Genomic DNA, 25031 nt, shown 5'->3' on the forward strand with positions numbered 1-25031 from the left:
ATGTTGATGGCTTATGCTTTCTCTCTGGGTAAATGCCAACTGCTGTTCATTACTGTTACTGGGGAACTGAGGCAAAACTGTCAGAAAGACCATAATCCTTCTGGGATGGAATGTGCTTTCTGGGTTTGCTCTTTTCCTCTCTTTCATCCTTTGTGTATTAATGAAGTTCCTTAATTTCAGCTGTTGATGTGTGCCTACCATACATATTTAGTTGCATGCAGTAGGATTTAATACCTCCCTTTTTTGAAAGGTAGCAACATTTAAATATGCTAGATGTCCACCATGTTGCTGTACAGCATGGAAGTTGTAATTCAGTTTCAGTGCTGGGCATTCTGACTTTCACAACCAACACATTGGAGAGAAAGGGTGCAGATACTTTTTCCAGTGGGACTTGAACTAGCATTTTGGTAAGAGAGGTGGCCAGCTATGAAACTTGGTTACTGACCGTAAGATTTTTGGCAGTGCTGTTTATTCCATTTATTTTAAAGTTGAACTTTAACCTCAGATGAGATGAGGACAATAAATACTTGTTTTCTGTGACAGATACGGGTGTCTTGTCTACAAACTCTGGTGATTTTTTTAATAGCACAGTAGAAGTCTACTGTGTATGGTTGGTTGGTTGGGTGGTTTAAGTTGCTCTTGAGAGCCTGTTTCTTTGAAAAACTGCCTAGAGGAGAATACTGAGGGAAGTCTTACTCAGTTTCAGAACCTGATTGCCTTCTGTAAGGGGGTACGTATGTGCTAGCCTTAAAATTGTTAAAATAGCCGGATCTTGGAAGTTTGACCAGCATACAATGTGGAATATGTGGGCCTTGAAGTTAGCCTTCAGGTTTTACTAATGTATGTCCATTTGTCTGTCACGGAGAAGGGGGTGTTAGTATCCACTTTAGTATTAAAGAAAGAAGCTGCTGCTAGTTCAATAGATGATTGGTTTATGTGTCTGTGTGGGCATTGGACTTGCATATTGGTAATTTTGGAGTTACTTGCTTGCATCCTGTATGATTGACAGGGACTGGAATGGAGAATTATGCATTAATATGCTTTCAAATGCAGGCATGTGGTTGGAGATAAAAGGTTAGCATTAGTGGCTGCTTTCCTGTACAAAGGTGAAAAATGTGTACATGTTTCACTTTCAGTACTCATTTAGAGTTTATTGTAGTTCTGTAATCTTTATTGTTAAATGAAACTGCATAGTGCTTGGATATTGTTACAAATGTTATGCCTTGTTTATAAGTGCCACTTTTTTCCAGTGGCTTAAAAGTCAGATAATTTTAGTTATTAAAGTTTTGTTTTACCCAAAGTTTCAGTTGCTTTGAGATAGTATTCTGATTACTGTTTGTTCACTTGCAGAGGCAGACTCTGATAACTACATTGCTTATTACAGAAGAGCCACAGTGTACTTAGCCATGGGCAAATCAAAAGCAGCAATTTGTGATTTAAGTAAAGCGGTTGAATTAAGGCAGGACTTCACATCAGTAAGTATTACTGCGATTGAAAGTGTTCAAGCACAAACCCCCCCTGCTTCAAATTTGTTTTTTCAGGTTTTGCTCAACAGAAATATAGTATTACTCATAAGGCTTTTAACAGGGTAAAATAATAGCAGGGGTGTATGTGCTTTAATTTGTAGCTATGCTGAGTACAGTCTAGACAGTTATTCTAACAACTAGTAGTAGATTCATTAAGTTCATGTTCCTCATGGGTTTACGCTGAACATTTCTCTTGCTTGTGGTTATTCAATTATTTATTCTGATTTCTTAAATCTGTTATAATCAAGTAACTGGTGTAAGGTAAACATTAACTTGTGCTTTGTGCAACTCTTCAGATGAATTCTTTACATGAGTTTCAGCTGCTCATAAAAACTATGGCTGCTTTTTCTCCATCAGTTCTGGTGCAGTGATCCTTTACCATCAAAGAGGCTTTTTAAGAATGCCAAATCAAGAAGATGAGGAACGGGTGTTGTGATCTGTTTCAGCTTGTTAGCTGTAGTAAAATTCAACTTTCTTTTTCTTGATAAAGGAAGCTGAAGTTTATGTTCATAATTTGCTGAATTCCAGTTTGTACATAAAAAGAAATGGTTTTATTTCAGGCGAGATTACAGAGAGGACACTTACTGCTCAAGCAAGGAAAATTTGATGAAGCAGAGGATGACTTTAAAAATGTGGTAAGTTGGAAGCCTAAGTTGAATGACATCATTGCTTTTAAGGTTGGATTCTGAGTCTGAGGAGTTCCCCATATTTCATGTGTGACGTGACATTGACAATACTTTTCCTCCGTGATCAGAAAGTGCTCAGAGTTTCCATACAAACACAGTTGGATGTTACCCACCTAAAGCTCACTTGGGTTGTTTTGTTTTTTTTCTTTTTAATGTTCATGGGTATGTGTACATTTCAGCCTTACATTGCGAAAATAAACTCATCTAGAACAAAATTCCTCAGAGAAAATGTGAAACCCAATTCCTTCTCTGCACAAAATTTCTGTAAGCATGAGCATAAGTAAGATTCATTCTTATTCTTACCCTTCAAGAGTTGCTAGTTGAACAGCTTGCATATTCCTTATGCCAAAACAAATAGAATTTGAAAGTGTAATTGCAAATGCGGGAGAGTATTCAGCTCTGATTAACAGAGGACATAGTTGCTGCTGTAGCAATTACATGATGTCGGTGTTGAATCTGAGTGTGTATGCATCTCTTTGCTGTTACTGTTTCTTGAAGTATAGCTTAATGCTATGTAATGGAAATGCTACGGTCACTTGTCAGGGAACTTGCCGTTTTCCAAACCAACTGCAAAAATTTAAGATTACTGCCTTTAGTCTTTGGTATTTTTTCTTGTAAATGAGAGGGGAGGAAAGAAGGTGTGAGTCTGTTAGGGATTGAGTAGCTCTTGAAGTGATCTCAAGACTTACACCCAGACTCTACTTTTTGCTAACAAAAATGGTAGGGGCAATACTAGCCATTAGAAAGCTTTGGCTCATGTTGTGATTCACTGGTCAAGGAGCCGAAAAGAATAAGTTGTACCTTGAAACTTCTTTCTGCTACTATTGCAGATACAATGCAAAGAAATACCAGTGGGATCTTAGGGTAAGACAGGGTGGAAATGCTGTATTAAAAAAAACCCCAAAACCATACACACACAAACCCAACAAAAAACCCTAAACAAACAACACCACAAAAACCCCAGCAAAACCCAGAACCAACCTTCACCCCATCCATTCTTTTTTGCTGAAAGTCTTGCTTTGAAGAAAAATAATCCACTTTCTTTAGTGTGCAGGCTTGCAGGATGTTACTGAGAGTAGGTGTTCCTGAGAACATCATACGTGTACAGAAATGAGTTGTGGGATGTAAAAATGTGGGAGTTTCTGCCTTCAGTGTTGTTTTATTTTCCTGAGGAAATAGTTGTGTAGATGAGATGGGCTTTCTTCTGGTAAAGCCTTCTTTGAAGTATATTATATGCCCTTAATGATTGTAGATTATTTCTCTTGTGTGACTTCACACAGGAGACTCTTTGGGTCAGGTGCTGATTTCAAGGGAGCAGATCAGAATTTAGAGTATTTTCCGCTTTTGAGTTGGAGAAACCATGTCAGGGTGTGGAAACTAGGGAGAGTAATTTTACTTGGACTATCAAAGATAGACATGTAGGAGTGAGATGGTTTGTAATTCCCTGTGTGATGGTTGCATTAAGAGTCAATATCAGCAGTGTTCTTTTGTGTGCGTACCAGAACTGCAAGGTGACTGATGTAGTGATCTGTCTGTAAAATGTTTTCTCCAAGCATATTCCAAAGTCTGAATCCCAGTGGAGACTTTGAAAAGCATTTTTTTTTCTTCCCATCCCTCCTCTTAAAGTCATGTTCTTGAAAGGGATCTCAGTGTTTCAGGAGATGCAATCATTTTTGAGGCAGAGAAATAGCAAGAAAAGATCAGCCCATCTGTATGGAGGCAGGGGGATGACAAGTAAACTTTCCCAGGTTGTAACAGCAGTGGTTTTCTGTAGAGCCTGAAAGAATCATTGGAACTATTCTTTACATAGAGTAGTACCACTATCCTTTAGTGTATAAACATGAAAAAAAAATCATATCCTTAAATTCTATTTGCATGATTTTGTAGTACATGGGAAAAGTTTCACAAGCACCCTGTACCTCTTTGAAGTTACCTGACTGCTGAGCAGAACAGTTTCTCTGTATTTCTGCCTCCTGTGGCATATTGGTACTGGCTCTCTTGTGAGGCAGTGCCAGTGTGAGAGCAGGCAGTGGGAATGCCTGACTGAAAAGGATGGAAGCACTTCTTTCAGGGACAGAGCTGCTTCAAGCCCCAGTCTTCATGCATTGTTTTGAGGTGTCTTTATTTGTTTTGTCTACTTTGTACCTCCCTGTTGGCTGAAATTCATCATGAGGTTTGGGTAGAAGGTGTGGTTCAGACTTATGCCTCAACATAAAGTGATAAAATCATAGAGTGGTTTGGGTTGGAAAGGACCTTAAAGATCATCTAGTTCCAACCCCCCTGCTATGGGCAGGGACACGTTCCACTAGACCATGTTGCTTAAACCCTCATCCAGCATGACCTTGAATGCTGCCAGGGGTGTTAAGCAATACTACATTTCTAGGAACCTCTCCATTTAGTCAACAGATGCATGAAGCTGATGGAATTCCTTACATGGACCAGGACTTCTTCCATGTAGTGATACAGAATCACAATTTGATAATCTTTAGATGTTTAGCATTTTTCTTTGCAACTCAGTTACCTGTTTTGAAGTCTAGGACCTAGAGGGTAACAAAGCTTATAACAAGTGTCAACGTAGGGGTCTAATTCTTGTGTTCAGAGTCTTCAGGATGTAACAAGGATTAAGAAGTCCTTAGCACACTTCGGAAAGTTATTGCTCACAGCATATGAATAGTATTTATTTCACTGCTCAAACTTCGGGTGGATGTTCATATGCTTTAATACCAAGTTCCTTCTGTTTTGGTTAGTAGTTTCTGAATAATAGAAGTCAACAGGACAGATCTGTGGGCACATCAGTGCTCATATCTGTAGCCTCAATCCACAAAAGCTCTGGAATATTTATCTGTAAGCATGTGATTTTTAGTGAAATTAAAAGAAATATTGATATGTTTTGGTTGACGAAAGGCCTTCTGAAAATATGACAAAAGCAATGCAAGTCCTGACAGCCCTTTGTATATGCCTTATAATGTCTGTGACCCTGCTTGTGTGCTAGAGAAAATGCTAAGTATTTAAATTGCTGAATTCAGTGTAAGGCACGAAAATAGAAAAGAAATTCCACCTAGTCTGTTGGAAAGTGTGGAAAGGACCAAGCTATCATATTTAAGTCTTCCTGGTTTTGAGAGTAACTATAATGCTTACAGTTGCAGTGTGTTGCAATAAATACTCTAAATTTAGGTGCCCTAAATATGCACTTCTGTCTCCTTTGGAAGCATAATCATTTAAAAGCTGGAAACTGAAGGTACTACTTCCAGCTCCACTAGATGTCAGCCAAGGCCAAGTGGCTGAGCACTGTACATCTGCAAATTGTCTTGTAGAGAAGTCCTCAGCTGTTGCGAAGTACACTGGATAATAGTTTTCTGTGATTGGTTGCTATATGTAATAGTATTATCTGGGATGTAGGTGGAGGAGACTGTCTTAAGTTACAGTGGCATAACTTCATTTGACTAAGTTACTAGGGAATCTTGGGTTGGGTGTTTGAAGCTCTAGTAACCAGATCGAAGTAACATTAGACTTCCAAATACATTCCTCTGTGGTCCTGTGATCATCTGTAGCTTTCTAGGTAAAGACTGCAAGGTATTTCCTTGCTTTTTTTCCATCTGCCTAACATCACAATAGTGTTAGCTAATATATTGCTCTGCCAATGCGGAGTTTTCCTTTGTGCACTGTTGTTGAGCACGTGGATATCTTAATTTTAGATAACACAAACAGTGGAGGTTCCTTCAGTTCCCCTGGATGTTTTTCACAAGCCAAAGCAATTTTCATTGCTTGTGTATTTACATGTTTAAGAAGGAAGAAAATAAAACAGCTTTAGAATGTGTAGATGTATGCCTACATGAGTGGCACTGGACCACTCTAAGCAAGGTATAGAAACAGTACATCTGTAACATTTTTTTTAACAATTTCATTTTAACAACAGTATTTAGGAGGGTTTTTTTCAAGCTGATATTGTCTGTTTATAATATATACTAAGATACTCAAATGCTATGGGTGAATTGTTTGTATATTTTTAATCTGTATCCTGAGTATGGATTTAGAGTTGTTGGTGTTTTTTCTCTAAGGTGGTTGTAACTGTTCTTCCTTAGAATTCCTGTGCCAAGTGCCCAACTTCTTCCTGTATCATCAATGAGCCATTGCAAAGAAAGATGTAGTACTATGTAGATGGAAAGAAGGACAGATTGTTAAACCGCTGAATTAGCTTAGGCATGTCTTTTAACCCTTTGCTATATTTCTGAGAAAAGATCCTGAAGCAAAGAGTTCGTACTAAATTTGATAGCAGGAGGTACTTGCTCTGTTTATAGAATCACAGAGTGGTTTGGGTTGGAGGGGACCTTAAAGATCATCCAGTTCCAATCCCTCCGCCATGGACAGGGTCACCTTCCACTAGATCAGGTTTCTCAAATCCCCATCCAGCCTGGCCTTGAACACTGCCAGGGATGGGGCAGCCACAGCTTCTCTGGTCAACCTGAGCACCTTCCAGCACACAAAACACAAATGGTGCTATGTAGTTTAACATTGGTCTCACTTCAGTGTTTTGTCACTGCTGATAAAGTTTGGATGCCCTGCTACTAACAAACTTTTCTGAAGTAGTGGTGCATTGTATTTTTTTATGTAGCTTTGTGTGTGGTTGGTGTAACTTTTGTGTATAGTTAGGAAGGTCACATTGATAGAGTTGTGAAATGCAGTGAAATATGGCAGGTTGGGGGGGTGTGATGTTGTCTATTGAAAACCAGCATGGATTGTTTACCTTGTTAAAATGCTTTTCCCATCGGAAAACTTTTGACTACTTGGTGTTTGACTGTAAATGCAACACAGCCATCCCAAGGCTGCCTAGTTAAAGTAAAAATGATTGAAACACTTCCTATATGCCAAGAAGATGCTGTGTTTCACGAAGTGAACTACTAATACCTGTTTTCCACTGTCCTGGGTGCAGTAAGCTAGCTAATGTTGTGAAGTTTTGTGCCTTGAGATGAAGTTGTAGAAGAAGCTAGCTTCCTCACTGAGAGTAAGGGGGAAGAAGGTAGATACATGTTTGAATGCTGTAAAGCTCAACTTAGTTGAGAGAGGAGGATAATTTTGTTCCCCTTTAATCTTGCTTACCTGGGGGGAGGGGAAAATGGGGGGAAGAAGGGGAGTAGGGTTTTGCTTAACGTAGGGTGGGTTTCTTCCCTGTATTGAGACTAGGCTGTAAAGCAGCACCCATAGTAGTAAGTCTGTGCTAGAGAATTATTTATAGTAACAAAGCCATTCCTGCATACTGGTTTTTTATTTTCTGTACAGGAATTGAGCGCAGGTTTGGGGTGGAGGGTGTCAGTAGCAAATGAATGCTGCTGTTAACAGACGGCTAGCTCTACTGCAATTTAAACTGCAGCTAATTTACCATTCTATTCCAAATGTAGTAAACATCAGACAGTGAAGGATGTACTAAGAATACATTCACCAATAGCAGTGTGCTTGTCCAGCAGAACTGAGCACAACATATCTTCTGACTTTGTGCCTTGAGGCCACTAATGAAGCATGCAGAGGAGCGTTATGTTTGCCTTAGACCTGTATTAAATTCAGCTGAAGGGTGTTTTATAATACTTTGCTCCTTTCTTGCTCCTTTAATACCGTGTTCCTTTCTAGCACACTTAGTGTGAGCAGTTGTTCTGAGTTGTCCCCCCCAAGATTCCTGCTTCAGAGGAAAAGCAGAAATAATGAATCATGTTTCAGTTATTTGAAACGATGACAGTCCTCTGATCACAGGGCAAAAACACGGGGGGAGGAGGGGGAGGGAAGAAAGTAAACCAAAATGAGAGTATTAAGTAAGTACATCATGTTTTCAGCCTTTTCCTAGGAGCTGAATGTAAAGCTTTATTTAATATTACTGATTAAACCATCATACCAATGCACTAATTACCTAATAAGAGCTTCTGAGTGTATGTGTTCATCATACTGTAGCACACAAACACTTGATGGCTTTAGTTTGAATGATAGCTAGGGATATTTCTTTACCAGGATGGTTTGTACTGGCCAGAATTACCTAGGATGTTTCACTCAAATGGTCATTATTACTGTTGGGCTTGTCTATGGTTGCAGCATTGCTTTTCATATTCCACTGACGTTTTTCTTCAGATAACTAACAAGAAACATACGGTGTGTCTTAGTGCAGTGTTCCTGTGAGATAAGCTTAAATGGAAATACAAAGCTTGTCCATAGCAAAAGCTCTTTATTTTTAAGAGCAGAAAATGCTGAGAAATACAGAGAAATTAAGCACATCAGCTGTAACTAAAGAGTTCAGAACTTCAGAGAGCTTTGTAGTCTTGGAACTTTAAAATTACAGGGGCAGAAATTTGCCTCTGCTACAAGCTCCAGAGCTGGGGGAGAAGCAGGATGCACAACATCCAGGGGTTTATAGGCAGCTTCTGCTGTAACTGGAAGAAAAGCTTTGTGAGACTTATGTTGGGAATTAGCCTACAAAGGAGAAAACTCTTTGATCACATTCCTTTCCTTGTGCTGCAAGATGGTGTAGGGGATAAAGGAGAATTGTCAGGTCTAAGTACACCTTGATTTTTGCCAGAGTAAAATAAAACAGCTGGGTAAGGTTCAAAAAGACCTAAAATGAATCTAAGGTAGAGGTGGGACTTGTGCATGCTTTTGATGTGGTGTTTAGGCTTTTTGCTTTCATATCCTTCAGTGTTAGAACCAAGGGGAATTTTGTTAAAGTGTTCTGAAGGCTGATTTTGAATTACATTACATGTGGATTACACTGAGAATTGCATTACATTGAAGCACAAAATCTGAGTGTTTGAAGAACTTACTGATGAGAAAAAGGGAAGAGGCCACTTTGAGATAAAGGAGGAAAGAAAAAGTCAGGAGTGACTTTGAGGACCCAGTAAGTTCAGTTAACATTTTGTGTTAAAAAAAAAAAGAAACAAAACGTGGTGCAAATTTTTTTTAGAGCAAACAAAATAATAATAAAAATTCAAGTCCTGGTGGTCTGTCCCTTTTAAAACTTTGGAAGTCATTCTGATTGTCAGCAAGTGTTGAGCCAGTGCCTTATCCAGGCTAATCTTGCAAATGAATTCCTGGCCCATATCTGTCTTTACAGAATTACAGTCGTTAGGGTTGGAAGGGACCCCTGGAGTTCATATAGATGAACTCGCCTGCCAAGGCAGGTCCACCTAGAGCGTGTCACACAGGAACACATTCAGGCAGGTTTTGAATGCCTCTGGAGAGGAAGATTCCACAATCCTCCTGGGCAGCCTGCTCAGTGCTCTGCCACCTTCATAGTGAAGAAGTTCTTCCTCATGTTGAGGTGAAACTTGAGGTGTTTTAGTTTATGGCCACTGCTCCTTGTCCTGTTGTCAGGCACCACTGAAGAGTCTGACTACTATCTTCCTGGCATCCACCTTTGAGATACTTATGTGCATTAATGAGATCCCATCTCGGTCTTCTCTAGACTACCAGGCCCAGTTTGTGCAGTCTCTCCTTGTAAGACAGATCCTCTAGACCCCGATCATCCTTGTGGCCCTGGGTCTTCCTGGGTGGAAGCAGAGGTGCCTGTGAGGCTTTTGGATTTTTAAGTTTTTTTCTGAAAATAGCAAATGCAATATAACACCTTCTACTTGCTCAGAGAGGGGGGCTTGAGAAATGGGAGTCTCTGTAGAAGAAAACTTTAGGCTCGTTTGCAATTACATATGAAGCAAAAGGCACAGATTCCCAGCTGATCCCAGTGTTCAGCCTTTCCCCCATGTGTGGCATCTTAACTTGCTGCTGTAGCCACTTTTTGTGGGGGGAAATAGAAGAAACAGCTTTACAGTAATGCTGTCTGTGACATGTTACACTGATTTCTGTCATGAATTTTTAAATACATATTGTACTTAATGTCAGGTATGTGATTCTACTATGTGGATATTTCTGCTGATGCTGAGGAATGAAGTGTATGATAACTGTAGAGAGATGAATTAACTAGACTACAATTGAGAGATCCATGAGACATCCTGTGGTGATGGGGGGACTAACTTATGTATGATGTGTCCAATGGTAAGCAGTCAGGCACTGTGGCAGGAGGAATTGGATTTGTCTCACCTGCTGCAACTTGTATTGAAGCTAAAAATGCTTGTCTTTTTCTGAAGTTTGGAGTTGGAAACATTTCCAGTGCAATTTTAAAACTGATTTGGCTTTATTGGCAGCTTTAGTCAGTTCTCCACGATATGATTATTTATGGGACAAAAAGAGATCCTTGAAGAAGCATTTCAGTCTCTCTCCTTAATGCTTGCAGCTTAAATCCAATCCTAGCAATAATGAGGAAAAAGAAGCCCAGACTCAGCTGACAAAATCTGATGAGCTACAGCGCCTGCATTCACAAGCATTATCTGCCTACCAGCAAGAGGATTATGAAGCCGCTATTTCTCTTCTTGATGAAATCTTGGCAGTAAGTGTGAAGTATAATGGTACTGTGAAGGGGAAGTATGAGCTCCTGTCTGACATCTGTATTTTTGTTTAATAACTTTTTCACTGATAGAAAACACTTGGTGTAACTGGCCCAGTTTTGCTGAGCACTGTGAGTCCATAATGAGAGAGTAGAGAATGCTGAGCACTACTTGCAAAAAGTCAAAATAAGAGTTTTTAGTTTGGGTTAAAGAGAGAACTTCAGCCAGTCTTATGTTGCAGATAACTTCCTTGATCGTACTTTGCTATTGTTTCACAGTTTGGTGTTCTTGGGGAAGATGGGGAATAAATTGTTCTCAAACCAATGAAGTTTTGCCAAATATAGAAGGTGTAGGTTTGTCATCTAGATTTTTCACTGCCTATATGCAGGCAGGTTTTGTCTTGAGTGAATGAAGTAACAAGATTAAACCCACGAAGTTAGAAATGTAAACATCTCTCTGGTTTACAGCTTGTTCCGTAGATACCTGTGTGTATCGAATCTTAATCAGTATAGGTAGGCTGATCATATAAGTGTAAATAACTCATCATGGGCATTTTGTGTGTCATATAGAAATATATATTAGAAGACTGTTAACTGCTTCAACTCTTCAAGTGCAAATTAACACAGATTTGGAATTGACAACATTCTGGCTTTTGCTGAAGAACCTGCCAAAGGGTGGGAGTTTGTTTACGGAGAGGGAATGTGGAGAAGCATAAAAGCCTTGTTCTCTAAAAGCATGGCTTACAAACAAATGATAAGACCCAGAATAAATTCTCACTAGAACGAATTATGATTAGCATTTCCTTTTCTTTGTATATTGTGACATTATTACTTCTGTATATATATCTTTAAAATATGGATACCAAGATCAGATCTTGTGTGGCTGAATCTTGCCCTCAGGTCTCTTTCTAGAGGACATCTGACAGCTTGATCCTTGCTGTTCATTACCCTGAGTCTTTTGGGAAGATATAATAAGTTATGATTCTGATATCCTTCACTGGAGGCTCAACAGACTGTCCCAGTTTAAGCAGTGCCAACAGATTAAATTCATCTCTCTGCATGAGCTTATTGAATCACTTACAAATTTTTCAGGCCTTTGTTTTCTATGTGGGCAGGTGCATCACAGCATCCACCAGGAAGCAGAGATGCTAATTTCATGTGCTCTGCATGCAGCTTGAACCTTATGCTATTGCAGGTGGCAAAGTGAAATTAAATGGGGCTTTTCTTTTGCTGGGGAGGAAAAAAAGTGAAGTGTTATAGACCAAAAACAAGCTTTAATTTTGATTTCTCAAGGTTTGTGTTTGGGACGCAGAGCTACGGGAACTTCGAGCTGAGTGTTATATAAAGGAAGGAGAACCAAGCAAAGCCATTAGTGACTTGAAAGCTGCTGCCAAATTAAAGAATGATAACACAGAAGCCTTCTATAAGATCAGCAGAATATATTATCAGTTGGGAGACCATGAATTATCACTCAGGTAATTTTCCTGTTTGCTGTAACCATTATAATTGAGACGCAATGTGGTGATATAGGTCATGATAAACCATGAAATATCTATGTTGTCTGGTTTTTGGATGGAGTAGCATCTCTGGCTTAGATCTGATAAAGGAAGCTCTTTTCCAGAAGCTAAGAGTTGGCAGTGAAGACACCATGCTTATTCTTGGCAGACCAGCCATCAGTGGTTCCTAGCATCTTGCTTACCAAAGTGGAAGCCATAGTGCAAGTCTGTCAGAGTTGCTTACGTTACTGCTTTATTGCTTTTCTCCATCTCTAAACTTGCTTTGGTGGAGCTTTTTTTTTTTTTTTAACCTTCAAACTTCGTCCAACTTAAGTTTACAGTGCAAACAAAAGATGTATGCATTAAGTCTTGGTGCTAGGCTAGCTTTTCATTTTGAAGAGTGGAAACAAAAGATTACAAGCTTATAAATAAAGTCCAGAAGCATCCAAGTGTAAGAAGCTGGGGATCCAGAGCTGTCAATGTTTCATTCTTGAAGGCAGTGTCCAGTATTGGAATATTTTTTGACAACACCCTACCCTTTTATTCATTTTTGCTTAAGTTTAAGGTGTTATTCCTATCCATTCCTAGTCAGCCCTGCAGATTACTGCCCTTGCCCAATGTAGACTCTTAACTTCGTACTCTATGCCTAGCCGGACAAATAATTTAATCCTTTTTGCACATGAGTTGTTTCTGTGCAGCTCATCACCTCAGATGCTCTGCCTGCCTTTCCAAACTCCTTCCAATATGGTTTCTACCACAGAATCTCTTCAGTAAGACTTCTTCTCTCACCCACCCCCTGAAATTCAGACATGAGCACACTCTGTTAACTTAATCAAAAAGTTTTTACGAGTACAATTGAGAGAGCTGCTGAAGAATAGAATAGTATCAGTATAAAGGAATAAGCCTCTTTATTCTTCTCTGACACTTTTCTATTTCTTGCATCATAAGATATAGTATGAGAGTTGTATAGCTCTTGGACTTGCTGGCTAATGAATTGTGTCCTTCCCTTAGTTTCTCCAGTTTACCTTTACAGGCTTAATGATTTTCAAATAGGTGGTTTTGTGTGTGCTTAGGAAGAAGATGAGATTTTATGATCTTCTTCTAAAAATAACACCTTGGTTGTTCTATGATGACTCTATATGGTACAAACCTCATATTCTTTCATATGATTGCATTCTGGAGGGGTTTAAGACTTTGGCCTATTTTAAGAAGTATCTGCCCTAATCAGAGTCTGATTAAACAGTCTTTGCAGTGAAAAGTCAGGCTCAGGTTTGGCTGAGATGTCATCAAAAGCATGGGTCTTAGTTGAGCTTCATCTGTTTCAGGCAGTATAAAATACATTTCCACATGGGTATTGTAATATAGCTGAGTTAAATATACAAGAAAATCACAGTCAGTTGCATCTGATACCTGATGAATGTAATTTCATTCCCAGTGTATATTTTTCTTCTGCTGTTTAGTCAGTTATTAATGTAACACTTGTCAGTCTCTGCCTATTTGGCAGTACAAAATAATTGAATCCAAAACCAGACAAATATTCCTGTATGTTCTGGAAGTCTTTGTTCCACTTTAAATTCATTTTCTTTTTTTAACGGAGAGATTGTGTAAAAGTCATCAACTGTTTTTCTGGACAGCTTATAGATGTTACATTGCACCTCCAGATGAAATGTCATAATGTGTGGTGATGTCTTCTGTTTCGGTTTCTGTTTTTATTTTCCATTCCTACTTCCTTGGAAACAGTGAAGTCCGGGAGTGTCTGAAACTGGACCAAGATCACAAGCAGTGCTTCTCTCTGTATAAACAAGTAAAGAAACTCAATAAGGAGATTGAGTCAGCAGAGGAATTCATCCGAGAAGGCAGGTAAGTGTTCACTGCTATATTAAAAACAAAGAGGAAAACCAGCCACTGCTGAGGTGCCAACTTACTATTGATTGAGGAGTTAAGTGATGCTTTCTGCAGCTGGCAGTTAAAGTGGATAACTGAGCACAGCGCTCAAGTTGCAATCAAGATAAATACTGACTCACATAGTGACAGTTCTATTCTGATTCCTTCTGATGCCACTGTCTTTGCATGGTTAGCTTCTTTATAAAGAAGGCAGTAAGACTGAGATAGGGATGATACCTGTCAGCTCTCATATATTGTTTGTTGGCACTGATGATGCCACACCTGAGTGCTGCACTTCCCAGTACAAGAGAGATGAAACTACAGAGAGAGGAAGTCCAGCAAAGTGCCACTAAGATGATGGAGGGACTGGAGCATCTCTGTCCCTGTGAGGAAAGGCTGAAATAGCTTTGACTGTTCCACCTGAGCCTTCTCTTCTACAGGGTGGTCTCATCAATGTATATAAACACCTGAAAGGAGGATACTGAGAGGGTTCAGCAAACCTTTCAGTGGTGCTCAGTGACAGGACTGGGGCAATGGGTGCAAGGGGAAACAGGAAATCTCATTTGAACATAAAGTACTCCCCAGTACCCCCTTGTTTTCACTGGTGCTGGTTACCTAGAGAGGTTGTAGAGTCTCCCTGCTTTGGAGGTACTCAGAATCTCGATACGGATATCAGGTCTGGATATGGCAGCCTGCTTTAGGTGGCTCTGTTTCAGCAGGGGAGTTGGATCAGATGACCTCCAGAAGTCCCTTCCAACTTCAACTATTCTGTGATTAAAAGCCCACGTTTTTAGATTAAACCCACCTAGTAATTCTGCAGTCCCTTGACAGCAAAAATGGATCTGACTAATGGGTGTCTTTAATGCACCCTATTAAATGGTAGACAATTCCTCTGTATTCTTCTGTTTCTTACTTTATTTCAGTTTTGTGTGTTACAAAGCACACAATATCCAACTGTAATCTAAGGACCCCTAATAAGTGATTAAACATTGTCAAGGTGGCTTTTCAAAATGAAGTATATCAGGAATGTGAATCAGCACTACTGAAGACAGTTTTATTAAGTTAGCAATCTGTTTGGGCTCTTTTCACTTCAGTCTTCTAATTTAAGCAAGTATCGGCACATTTTTGGGGAGTGTTCCGAGAGCTTGAATTTCTCCTGGCTTGTAGCAACCCATTGGTTCAGTCACACACTTGCATTTTTAGGTGAATTTTCTAACCAATTTCTTACTCAAACCATGGAACTTGAGCATTTTTGAAACCTTCACAGCAAAAATACCTTTTACGGTGGGACTTGTGAAAAGGAGGAAGGGAGAAAACAACCGTCTGATTCAAGCTGCCATCAAGGGCTTGTCTTTTTGTACCAAGAAATGCAAATAATACACACAGCAAGACTCCAGTTTTAGTCCATCTTGTGTATCAGAGAGGGAAATGCTTTTCTCCAAGTACAAAGTGGTGTGTTGGACAGAAGGCAAGTCTAGAGACTGTTGTCTGTGCACAGTAAGGGATGGTAGTTTTTACCTTCTGCAAAACTGTGCCAGGCATAGTCCCTGCTCTTCTGTTTTGTAGCACAGAAAAGGGAATGGGGATGTAATTGAAGTGGCTGAAAGGTTTCTTCATACTGTTGTCTCACACCACACCTTTAAAACTACTAAAGTTAAGATACATTGCTATAAGGATGTAAAAGTGTGTGGATTTTTAAACTTGTAAATACATCACACCATGAAATTGTTACTGCATATCATGATATTATGCTTATTGTGATTTAAACAGGTATCAAGATGCTATCAATAAGTATGAGTCTGTAATGAAAACTGAGCCAGATGTCCCAGTTTATGCTACTCGTGCCAAAGAAAGGATCTGCCACTGCTTGTCAAAGGTAATACTGGTTATATCTGTCTGTAAGCTTCTTTAAAGCAAACACCACCACAAAAAAAAACAAGCCACAACACTACATGACTTCTGTTGTACTTTCTCCTCCCTAGAACCAGCAGGCTGCAGAAGCCATAAAAGTTTGTACAGAAGTTCTGCAATTGGAGTCAACCAATGTGAATGCCCTGAAAGACAGAGCAGAAGCTTATCTGCTGGAAGACCTTTATGAAGAAGGTACAGTTGTATGCAATTTGCACATACTTTTTTGTGTGCATTTAAAATGCAGTCAGTGTTTCAACTGTTTTTTAACATGTGCTTTGATTCTGTACTATGTTATCCCTAATCAGCACTGGTAGTTGCAGATTTCACAAAAATACCTGCTGGTAATTTTGCCTTGATGAGTATAAGTGGAAGGTACTTGCTCTATCTACAGCACAGTTGTCTTTACAACAGTGGGCTATGCTCAGGATGTTTTATGAGGCTGCAGCTTACTCAGCTTACTTAAACACATTTTATATAATCAGCAGTGTCAGGTAACTAGAAGTAAGAGGTAATTATAGTTAGGGTGATATAAATCCTTTTTGGGAACTCCATTTTAATGTCTTTATATGGCAGCATGAAACAACACCGTTCCACCCCCTAGCATGTGTTGAGGGCAGATGAAAATGATAGCCATTGCTTCACCTCTATGGGTCTGTTAAGAGCAGTAAACTGATGCCACTCCTTAGGCTGAGTTTTCCATGCAGGCTTTCCATAAAAAGCATATTGTTACATGGTCTCATCTACAGCCTCAGGAAGCAGGGACTGAGGAGTAAGTGCCTCGCATACACCATTATGTTGTTACCTAGTTTCTTTGAGTGCTAATATGCTATTTAAAAAAACCTTCAAAATCTAATTTAGTGAATCTCGTTTCCACAAGAAACAAGGCTTAAGAAGGAAATTTGGACAGTCTTGGCTGTTCAGCCCCTGAGCTCAGTCATGCAGCAGTTGCTGAAGCATTGGGCTGTTTCAGTCAAACGTGATGGAGAGGACTTGTAGGCTTTAGACCTACAGAAAACTAGTTCCATGATTTTTAGTACTTACAGAGCAATTTTTCTGTTCTGTATTCTGGTACTGGATCTTTTGCTTTAGAACTGAAAAAAAATCTTTCTGATTTAAACATTCATGAGGCAGCTGTTCTCATTTATAGCACACAGATGGGTTTTTTTGCCTTTTTGAGAAATTAAGGAGAGATGATAATGTTCACCTCCTGAAGCTTGCTTCAAATACGAGATACCCATTTTGTTCTCATATTAGGCCTACTTGCTCAAATCAAAACACAGTATAAAGAGGACTGGTGTGGTTTCAGATAGTCCTTTTCATCAGGCCTGTAGACTTTGTACCTCTGAAGTGACTTAGTCCCCCTTTGCTGAGACTGGCAAGCCTTTTTCCCTGTTAAAAGAAAAAGGGTGAAAGCGTAATTCAGAGAACTGATGGCCTTTGTACAAAGGGGGTTGCTTAAAAACCCTCAACAAACCCAAAGCATGAGGAAAAATATCTTCTTTCTGTTTTTCTTAGGCTGATGGTTTTCCCTCTGTTGATTAGAACTGCAGTGTCAGCCTTAAAGTGAGATTCAGGAAGATTTCACAGTGACGAGGCCTCCTTTAGGCATTTCCCCATCTTTTTCTGTACTTCAGAACAGTGGAAGTATACTGAGTGCTGGGAAAAGTGCATGTACAAATGAATAAAAAACCCCTCAAAACCCAAGCACCTCTCTAAAAAGAGTTTAAGGTACAGAATACAAATCTACAAGATAAGCTTGTGCAGAGGTTTTTGATGTAAAAGGAAGAAGTATCAGCAAAAGGAGAACCCAAAGGAAATTTAAGGTTGTTTTCTCTCTTTAAGATGTCTGAATCTTCAGCCTAGAGGAGGGTGCAGATGGGCAGACCAAACAGGCCCTGCTATGAGTCCTCTTTGATGTACCTTTTGCTTCTTACTAATGGACAGAATTGATCTGTTTTTCTTGAAATTGATGAATCTCAATTTGGATCTTTCTAACATTATCATCAGTTAAATCCTCATCTGTTTCTCGTTCATCTAGGATGAGAGAATCTCTCTACTCTTGGAAAGTAGAAGGGGGGAAAAAAGCTTTGTAATGAGGTCCTGCACAAATGCAGCTTGCTTTCTGATGGAGCAAATGCCTGCCTATTATGGGATGTAAGGAAACATGGAGGGGACACACCTAGGATTTGGGAGAACTTATTTCCTTGACTGGAGCCTGCTGGTTTGGCCTGGCCTGGTTCTAAGTGGACAGCCACTCTAGAGCGGAACCATGCTCATCCGAATCCCTGTGGTTTAGCATATAGTCTGCCTTTCTCCTGCCCCTGACAGTAGTGAGATGGTTGTAGTTACACTCTGCCTTCCAGCAGAGCCTCCATAAACACTATTATAGCCCATTAATGTTAGTCTGCCTAAAGGTGCCTCCATTTATCCTTAAGTTTTAACTGCTGTAAAAATGATGGCTGATTTCTCTCTGCTGTAGAGAACAGTAGAGCAATTAAAAATGTAGCCTTATATTTAAAGGGGAAACTGATTCTCATTCTCCTCTCAAGAAAACTTCAAGCTAGAGGCACCCATTTTTCTGTTTTAAAGCCAGAAAATTTTGAATTACTTGTAATTCAGAACTTTGAAGGCTATTATTGTTAAGTCTTCAAGATGCATTTCAGTATGTATTGCTGAGTTCTGATTCCTGTCAAATGGGTTTAATTACTTTATAATCACATGGGATCCAGGGCTTGTCTACAGAGACAGATGTGTAATGACTCAGTTTCTGGCTTACCTCATAAGTACAGGAGTCTGTCTGAAGTATACAGCATGAGTTTTGTAAAAGAATTAAAACCCCTACCTTTTTCTTTTCCCTCTCCTCCCTACCCTATTGCTGTAGAGGAAAGAGTCCCTGTTTCAGTAAGACCATAACTGGTTCAGTTATTCCTCTAACAGTTGACGTGGACATAGGTTGTCAGCAGTTACTGGTGTTTGACAGTACATGAACTCTGCATGTGGAATAATGGGAATCTTGGTCACTCTGTTTTAGAGGTGGTAGGCAAGATAGGAAAGACAGCTAAGCTATGTAGAGATAACGATGTGCTTACTGTTTGAGAGGTTGTGCAAACTCTTGTAGTTAGATTTGACTAAAGTATTCATGCTGAAGCTGGCACTGGTAACTGGTTGCCTTTTGTGTCATGGGATACATGGGGCAGGATGAAAGGAAGAACAAATGCTCACTGAAATAGCAGGTCAGTGATTCTAGTAGGGTATGTGAGGGACTAATACATTTAGAAATAGGGACTGAGTGGAACTAATTTAATATCTCATTTGACATGAAATAGGAATATTTCTCATGTTTTCATAGCAAACTGCTGGTGGTCAGGAAGCTGTTATCCTGCTTCCACCTGCTTCCAGTCCTCACCCCTCAGGTGGGGAGAGCGATTAACTCTCTGAAAGAAGGAAATTCCTACACTGGAGAGTACCATCAAAACTGAAGCATCTTCCAACTGGGAGAATGCAAAATGTACTTGCCATCAGGTGTGCTGGGCACATTCCATCTGCAGTGTGCAGTACAGAAAACCATGCCTTCCTGTGTGCTTAATGCTTGCAGCCTTTAAATCAGGAGTCAGTCTTGTACTGTCATTGCAAATCCTTGACCCTGAGCAGCTTGGTTTCCAGCAGCGGTGTGTGCTGTAGGTGATGTGGTACTCAGTGATGTTGAGCAATCTGATCTGCATTTGGCAGACATTGTGGTGGGACCTCCCATTATTACATGAAGCAGATTAATTATTCTGGTGCTTAAAATCATTGGAGTGGTAAAGCAGCATGACGAAATCCCTGCATTTTCATTCTTTGTATCAGTCTTGACAGCATATGTTGGGCACACGCATTAGTGTACACTCCTGTTTGTTGGGGCTCTTTTTAATGACTGGACAAATAATTACAAATACCAGCAGAAGCCAAAATGCTTTTTTGAAGCAGCAGATGACAGTGTCCAGTGATGTGAAAATGAATAAAAATTGTTTTGCTTGTAATAGCACATGGAAGCTATTGGGGCACTGGAAATATTCTTGGATTATTGTGTTGTGGTTTTGTGGTGTGTTTTTTCAGTACCCAAGCTTGCAGTGGTATCAGATGTCTGGGTAATACGAATTCATTAGCACTTCCTGCTGCCTTGCTCAGAAACAGTGAAAAACAAATGTAACACCTGCTGAGAAATAGCATCTGCTTGGAAATAATCTGTTGCAAGTATTTTGTCTAACTGGAGAAACCGAGGAAACTTGGATCTGCAAATGAGATTTTGACGATCGGAACAGTGAAAGAAGAGCAGCTTCATTAAAGATTTAAAAACAGTTGCTTCCCTTGATAAGTCTTGATATCAAAGAATTGGTAAACTTGATGTCTTCAGCATTCAGTTGCCGCTTACAATAGTAATATAGTTTACTTAAAGTGTTGACCTGAAATGTCTTAATAATTCATGAATACATTACAGTACCTCCTCCTTTCATTCCTGAGAAATGCCACTTCTTGAAATAAAAGAGAATGCCTTTGGGGAAAACCCCAGCCTTAAAACATGTTATGCAGAAGCATAAAAGGCAAATATTTGTCTTGCACTAACAGTATGAACCTTCTCGTAATCTGAAATCCATCTTTATCGCCATTAGAGAGGAAGAGGCTTTTTATCCTCGATTGAGGTGAACAGGGAGAAGGAATATTAGTTTAATATAATTTGTCACGCATCTTCGCTTGAGCAGCAGTGTGGGAGTAACACCCTGCAGTGGGCTCTTCAGATACCAGCTCCTGAAATTTCCTTCTTGACTTCTTTTTCATCCCTGTCCTAGATGCTCGTTACATTCATTCGTGTGACTGTTGTAGCTTCTAGAGAGTGGTCTGACCCACGACTAGTAACCTCTCTTCTTTCTTTCCAAAAAGTGTGGTGAACCCAGAGAAAGAAAAATGCCTAATTTATATGTGAAAAATTCATCTCCTCTACTCAAAGGTTTTGGGGAAACTCCCCACCCCAAAACAGGGAAAGTTGAAATAAAAGCTCTGCTGTTTACATATGGAAATAGCACACCTTCGGTTTTGGTTAGTGGTTGAGTTCTTTAAATTGAAGTGTATGAAAGAGTCGTGTAATCTTTCTTTTACTTACTTTTTTTACTAAAGCTATTAAAGACTATGAGACTGCTCAAGCCAATAGTGAAAATGACCAGCAGATTCGGGAAGGGCTGGAACGTGCCCAGAAGATGCTGAAGCAATCACAGAAGAGGGATTACTATAAAATCTTAGGAGTAAAAAGGTGAGATATTAATATCTGAGATGATAATATGAACGTTAGTTATTAAACCAGTACATCTAGGGCTGATCATTTGAATTTGCTCTGCTGAGTGTTCTGTATGTTGCTACATTCATTTTCCTCCTGTAGCAGTTTAGCAGTGTTCAGCTTTTAAGTAGCATTTGTTTGTAGTTCCTTTTGGATAGAATAAAGAAACAACATTGGGAAGAAAGGAAATAGATCCCTTGGCAAGAAACTCTTAGTATAGATGAAGGGTCAGGTGAATGAACTTTGGATGAAATTAAGACTGGAGAGAATTACTGAAAGCAACAAAAAATGTAGCTGTGGCAGGTAGTGTAACAGATGGGAAGGGTTTGAAAGGAGTAACTGAAAGGTATCTAGAATACTTCTGCCATTAACCTTGAGAAACCAGCTTCTCTGACGAGAACTGGACAAATGTCTTAGTTCTGAACTACTATTGCTCATCTTTCCAATTGTGAACTAATTTGATTTCTACTCCGTATTTTTTGTTACCAATTGTAAGTTCTTCAGACTGGGAACTGTATTCTGCAGGGTAGCTGGCAGTAGCATCTCTGCAAGGGAAGTAAATGGGTGGTGAAGGAAAGAGTGAGTAATCTTTGTTTAAAGTTGCAGCCTGATTCTTCTGGTTTTTGTGTAAAGAATCTTCAGTTCCACTCCAGAAGGCCGACTAGCACCTCATCATTTTCCTGATGCCCTTAGTTACTGTCTCAGTGTTTAAAATAAACCTGTACATTCACTAATGTGCACATGAACAAGTAGAGAATTTTAAGTTATGTTTTTATCCATGTAGGAATGCTCAAAAGCAGGAAATCATAAAAGCTTACAGAAAGCTGGCATCCCAGTGGCACCCTGATAATTTCCAGAGCGAGGAAGAAAAGAAGAAAGCAGAGAAAAAATTCATTGATATAGCAGCTGCTAAAGAAGTCCTCACTGACCCAGGTAATGGTTGTTCTTATGACTTCTTTTTTTTAATTACATTTTTACACTAATGTAAAATTCAGCAAGTGTAAGTCATAAGCATTGCAGCTTCCCCTTTTCTCTTTCCCCTCTTACCCATCTTAAGAAGACAGTGCAGTAATACTTGCATCCAATCTGTTGCATGAAGTCAGATGTAAACCTGGAATGAATTACTGTGTTTCAGTGACTGTAAACTAAAGTCTCTATAGGGTATCATTTTGCAGAGATTTCCAGGATTGATTAGCTCTGGAGTTCATAAACTCATACAATGGTTTGGGTTGGAAGGGACCTTAAGGATCATAGAGGTCCAACCCCAACTCCCACAGACAAGGATACCTTTCATTAGACTGGGTTGCTGAAAACCCTGTCCAACCTGGCCTTGAACACAACTCATCAAGGACAAAATACCCCAGTTATTGGGGTAGTGCAGCTGTCCTGTTCTTACCTGCCCTATGGGACAGGCAGGTGCTGTCTTGCCTTGCTTTAAGCCAAATGACTTGTTTGAAGTTTTTCGTGCAGTGTGTTCATGGAGTGTAATCTCTTCTGTGCCAGTGTCCTGGACAGCTTGGAAAACCTCAAAGTAATTAGGTTCTACAGATGCTGCCAATACAAGGCTGGGGCAAGGGGGATGTCTGTGTCTGTTACCAGCCATCAAAGATGGTTGGTGTTCTTGCCCTAACTACTGTGTTGTGATTCCACCTTGGCTTTGTTTCCTCCAGAAATGCGGCGGAAGTTTGATGCAGGAGAGGACCCACTGGATGCGGAGAGTCAGCAGGGTGGGGGAAACCCCTTCCACAGGAACTGGAACACATGGCAAGGATTCAACCCCTTTGGATCGGGAGGAGGACCGTTTACATTCAAATTTCACTTCAGTTAGAGCTAAGACTGTTCCCGGTGGCTGCTGCTGTTTTTTACTTAAATCATTGAAAAATAAAAAGTCTCTCAGTTCAAGACCCCAAAATCTTAATTTCTGATGTTGTCCTTAACCCAGATTCTTACTGCACTGGAAGAAAGTTCCTTCTTTCTTTTAGGATTCAGAGGCTTTGCTTTGTGATGAACTTGCCAAGTGCATACCGGTTTGGTTTATTACTGTGGGGGTTTGTTACTGCCTATTTGTTGTGGTTATATAGGACACGTTGATTACCATGGATGGACAAACCAGTAAGAGGCTACTTAGGACAACACTTAAACATAAATTTAGGACTCAAGTATATGCTTAAAAGTAAAAATGCATGTAAATATTTTTCTGGACTGGGGCCTAATAAACATGGAAAAGGTAGTTACAATAGTCTCTATGTTAACAAACCTTTAGTTGTGCTGGGCAGAGTGACCCATCTCTCAGTATTCTTAAAGGGAACCCCTGGGGACCACCTACTCCTGTATTACTGTCAGCAGTGCCATAGGTAGCGTAGAGATGCTGCATATGGGAAGAGTGTCCCAACAACTGCCCTTAGAAAAGATTGCTTGTAAGTAATAGTGTTTGAAAATGCCTGCTCACTTCAGTCACTAACCTGGAATAAATTGGGGTCATTGCCCTGGTGGTAGTTGTCAACTATGAAAGTAAAAAAAAATAGACATGATCTGTTTTAAAAGACCTTCTTGGGATGTGATTTGGGATGTTTTGGTTTCATGTTCGAGTAGTTTGCACCTTGTCAAAACACCTGCTTCAGATCTGAGCAAAAAATCTGATGTGATGTTTCTCTGACTGTGCAGCAATTTGGTACTTCTCTGTACATCAACTCGGAGCCTATGCAGGTTGTGAGGCGAGTGGGAATAGGGTATTTATTCCAGCCTGACCCTCTTAACATCACTTCAGTTCTGCTGGGTGCTGGCACAATGAGTTAACCCAAGTCTTTTTGTAAACAGCCACAGTGCTGCAAAAGCAATTGCATGCAGAAGGAGGGATTCACTTCCCATTAGCCAAGAGTCTGATATGTTTTTTCAAGGTGTGTGTAGCTAATACTGGTTTAGAGTGACTGACAGAAATGTGTGAATGTCATCTGAGGGGCTACAGAGCAGTCAGTGCTCGGAGTCATCCTCTATAACAGTTTCAGCAGCAGCTGTGTTTTAGAATGCAAGAATTGCAGTTCATCAGTGTTGTCTTGACTGCATTTTAACTGGAGAACAGTAGTCAGTTGATGATGGAGCCTTCTCTCACTTCAGTTCTTGTGTTTGAAAGCATAAGAGCCTCAGTAAAACAAATGAAGTTGGCACATAAGGCCTTCAGTCTCAAAGCTTCTTTTTGGTTACTGTAATGGAGTCGCTGTTGAAGCACAAACCCTTGTCTCTTGCCTCAGTACTTTTACAACTATAACTGTGAGGCCACGTGACGTCCTAAAATACCTTTCAACAGCCATTTAAAGGTGTTTGTTCAGCAGAAATCTTCACGCTGAAGAGCACATGTGCTGATTTCAAGCAGTCCGTGGTACAAAACTGCCCAGCAGCCTGTTGAACTCCAGTGCTGGCTGTTTTCCAAGCTGAATGGCTTTTGAGAAGTTGGACTCCTGCTTTTGACCTGTCTGAAGGATTCTTGTTTAAACTGTGGGATGCCGATCCCACTGTTGTAGGCTGCTGTGGTTCTCCTGGACCTCCAAGGCTCAGGTGTAGGAGCTTGCGGCACAACAAATAGTCTGTGGGCCCTGATGTCAGCCTCTGTGTGGGTGCTTCTTGCTCCCAGTGGGTAAAAATCAGGTTGGCAGCTTCCACCAAGAGTGGCTGCTCCAGGCTTTTGTCAGCACTGGTCCCTACGGGCTGAGTAGCTGGTGCTGCCCTGGGCATTGCTGGTGGTAGGTGTTTGTGTGAGTTCTTCCCCCATATAAACTCTTGTATTGCCTCGTCCATTACAGAATGGGCTGTTTT

General features: G+C 40.1%; 1 protein-coding gene across 1 annotated transcript; it reads left to right on the forward strand.

The window, feature by feature from the left end:
* LOC117438991 (dnaJ homolog subfamily C member 3-like) lies at positions 1-23451 on the forward strand. The gene is made up of 11 exons (XM_034074636.1): positions 1-28; positions 1351-1475; positions 2087-2161; positions 10473-10625; positions 11916-12097; positions 13859-13978; positions 15773-15878; positions 15985-16105; positions 21065-21197; positions 22006-22154; positions 22892-23451. The coding sequence occupies exons 1-11, from the start codon at positions 1-3 to the stop codon at positions 23047-23049; spliced, it is 1350 nt and encodes a 449-aa protein (XP_033930527.1). The 3' UTR covers positions 23050-23451.
* The last annotated feature ends 1580 nt before the right edge of the window (positions 23452-25031 follow it).

The sequence above is a fragment of the Melopsittacus undulatus genome, chromosome 2, assembly GCF_012275295.1.
Source record: "Melopsittacus undulatus isolate bMelUnd1 chromosome 2, bMelUnd1.mat.Z, whole genome shotgun sequence".
NCBI classification, from domain to species: domain Eukaryota; kingdom Metazoa; phylum Chordata; class Aves; order Psittaciformes; family Psittaculidae; genus Melopsittacus; species Melopsittacus undulatus.

Coding starts and splice junctions, on each gene's coding strand:
- LOC117438991 (XM_034074636.1), top strand. CDS start 1: ATGTTGATGGCTTATGCTTTCTCTCTGG. Junction 21,198..22,005: donor AAAATCTTAGGAGTAAAAAG/GTGAGATATTAA, acceptor TTATCCATGTAG/GAATGCTCAAAAGCAGGAAA. Junction 22,155..22,891: donor AGAAGTCCTCACTGACCCAG/GTAATGGTTGTT, acceptor TGTTTCCTCCAG/AAATGCGGCGGAAGTTTGAT.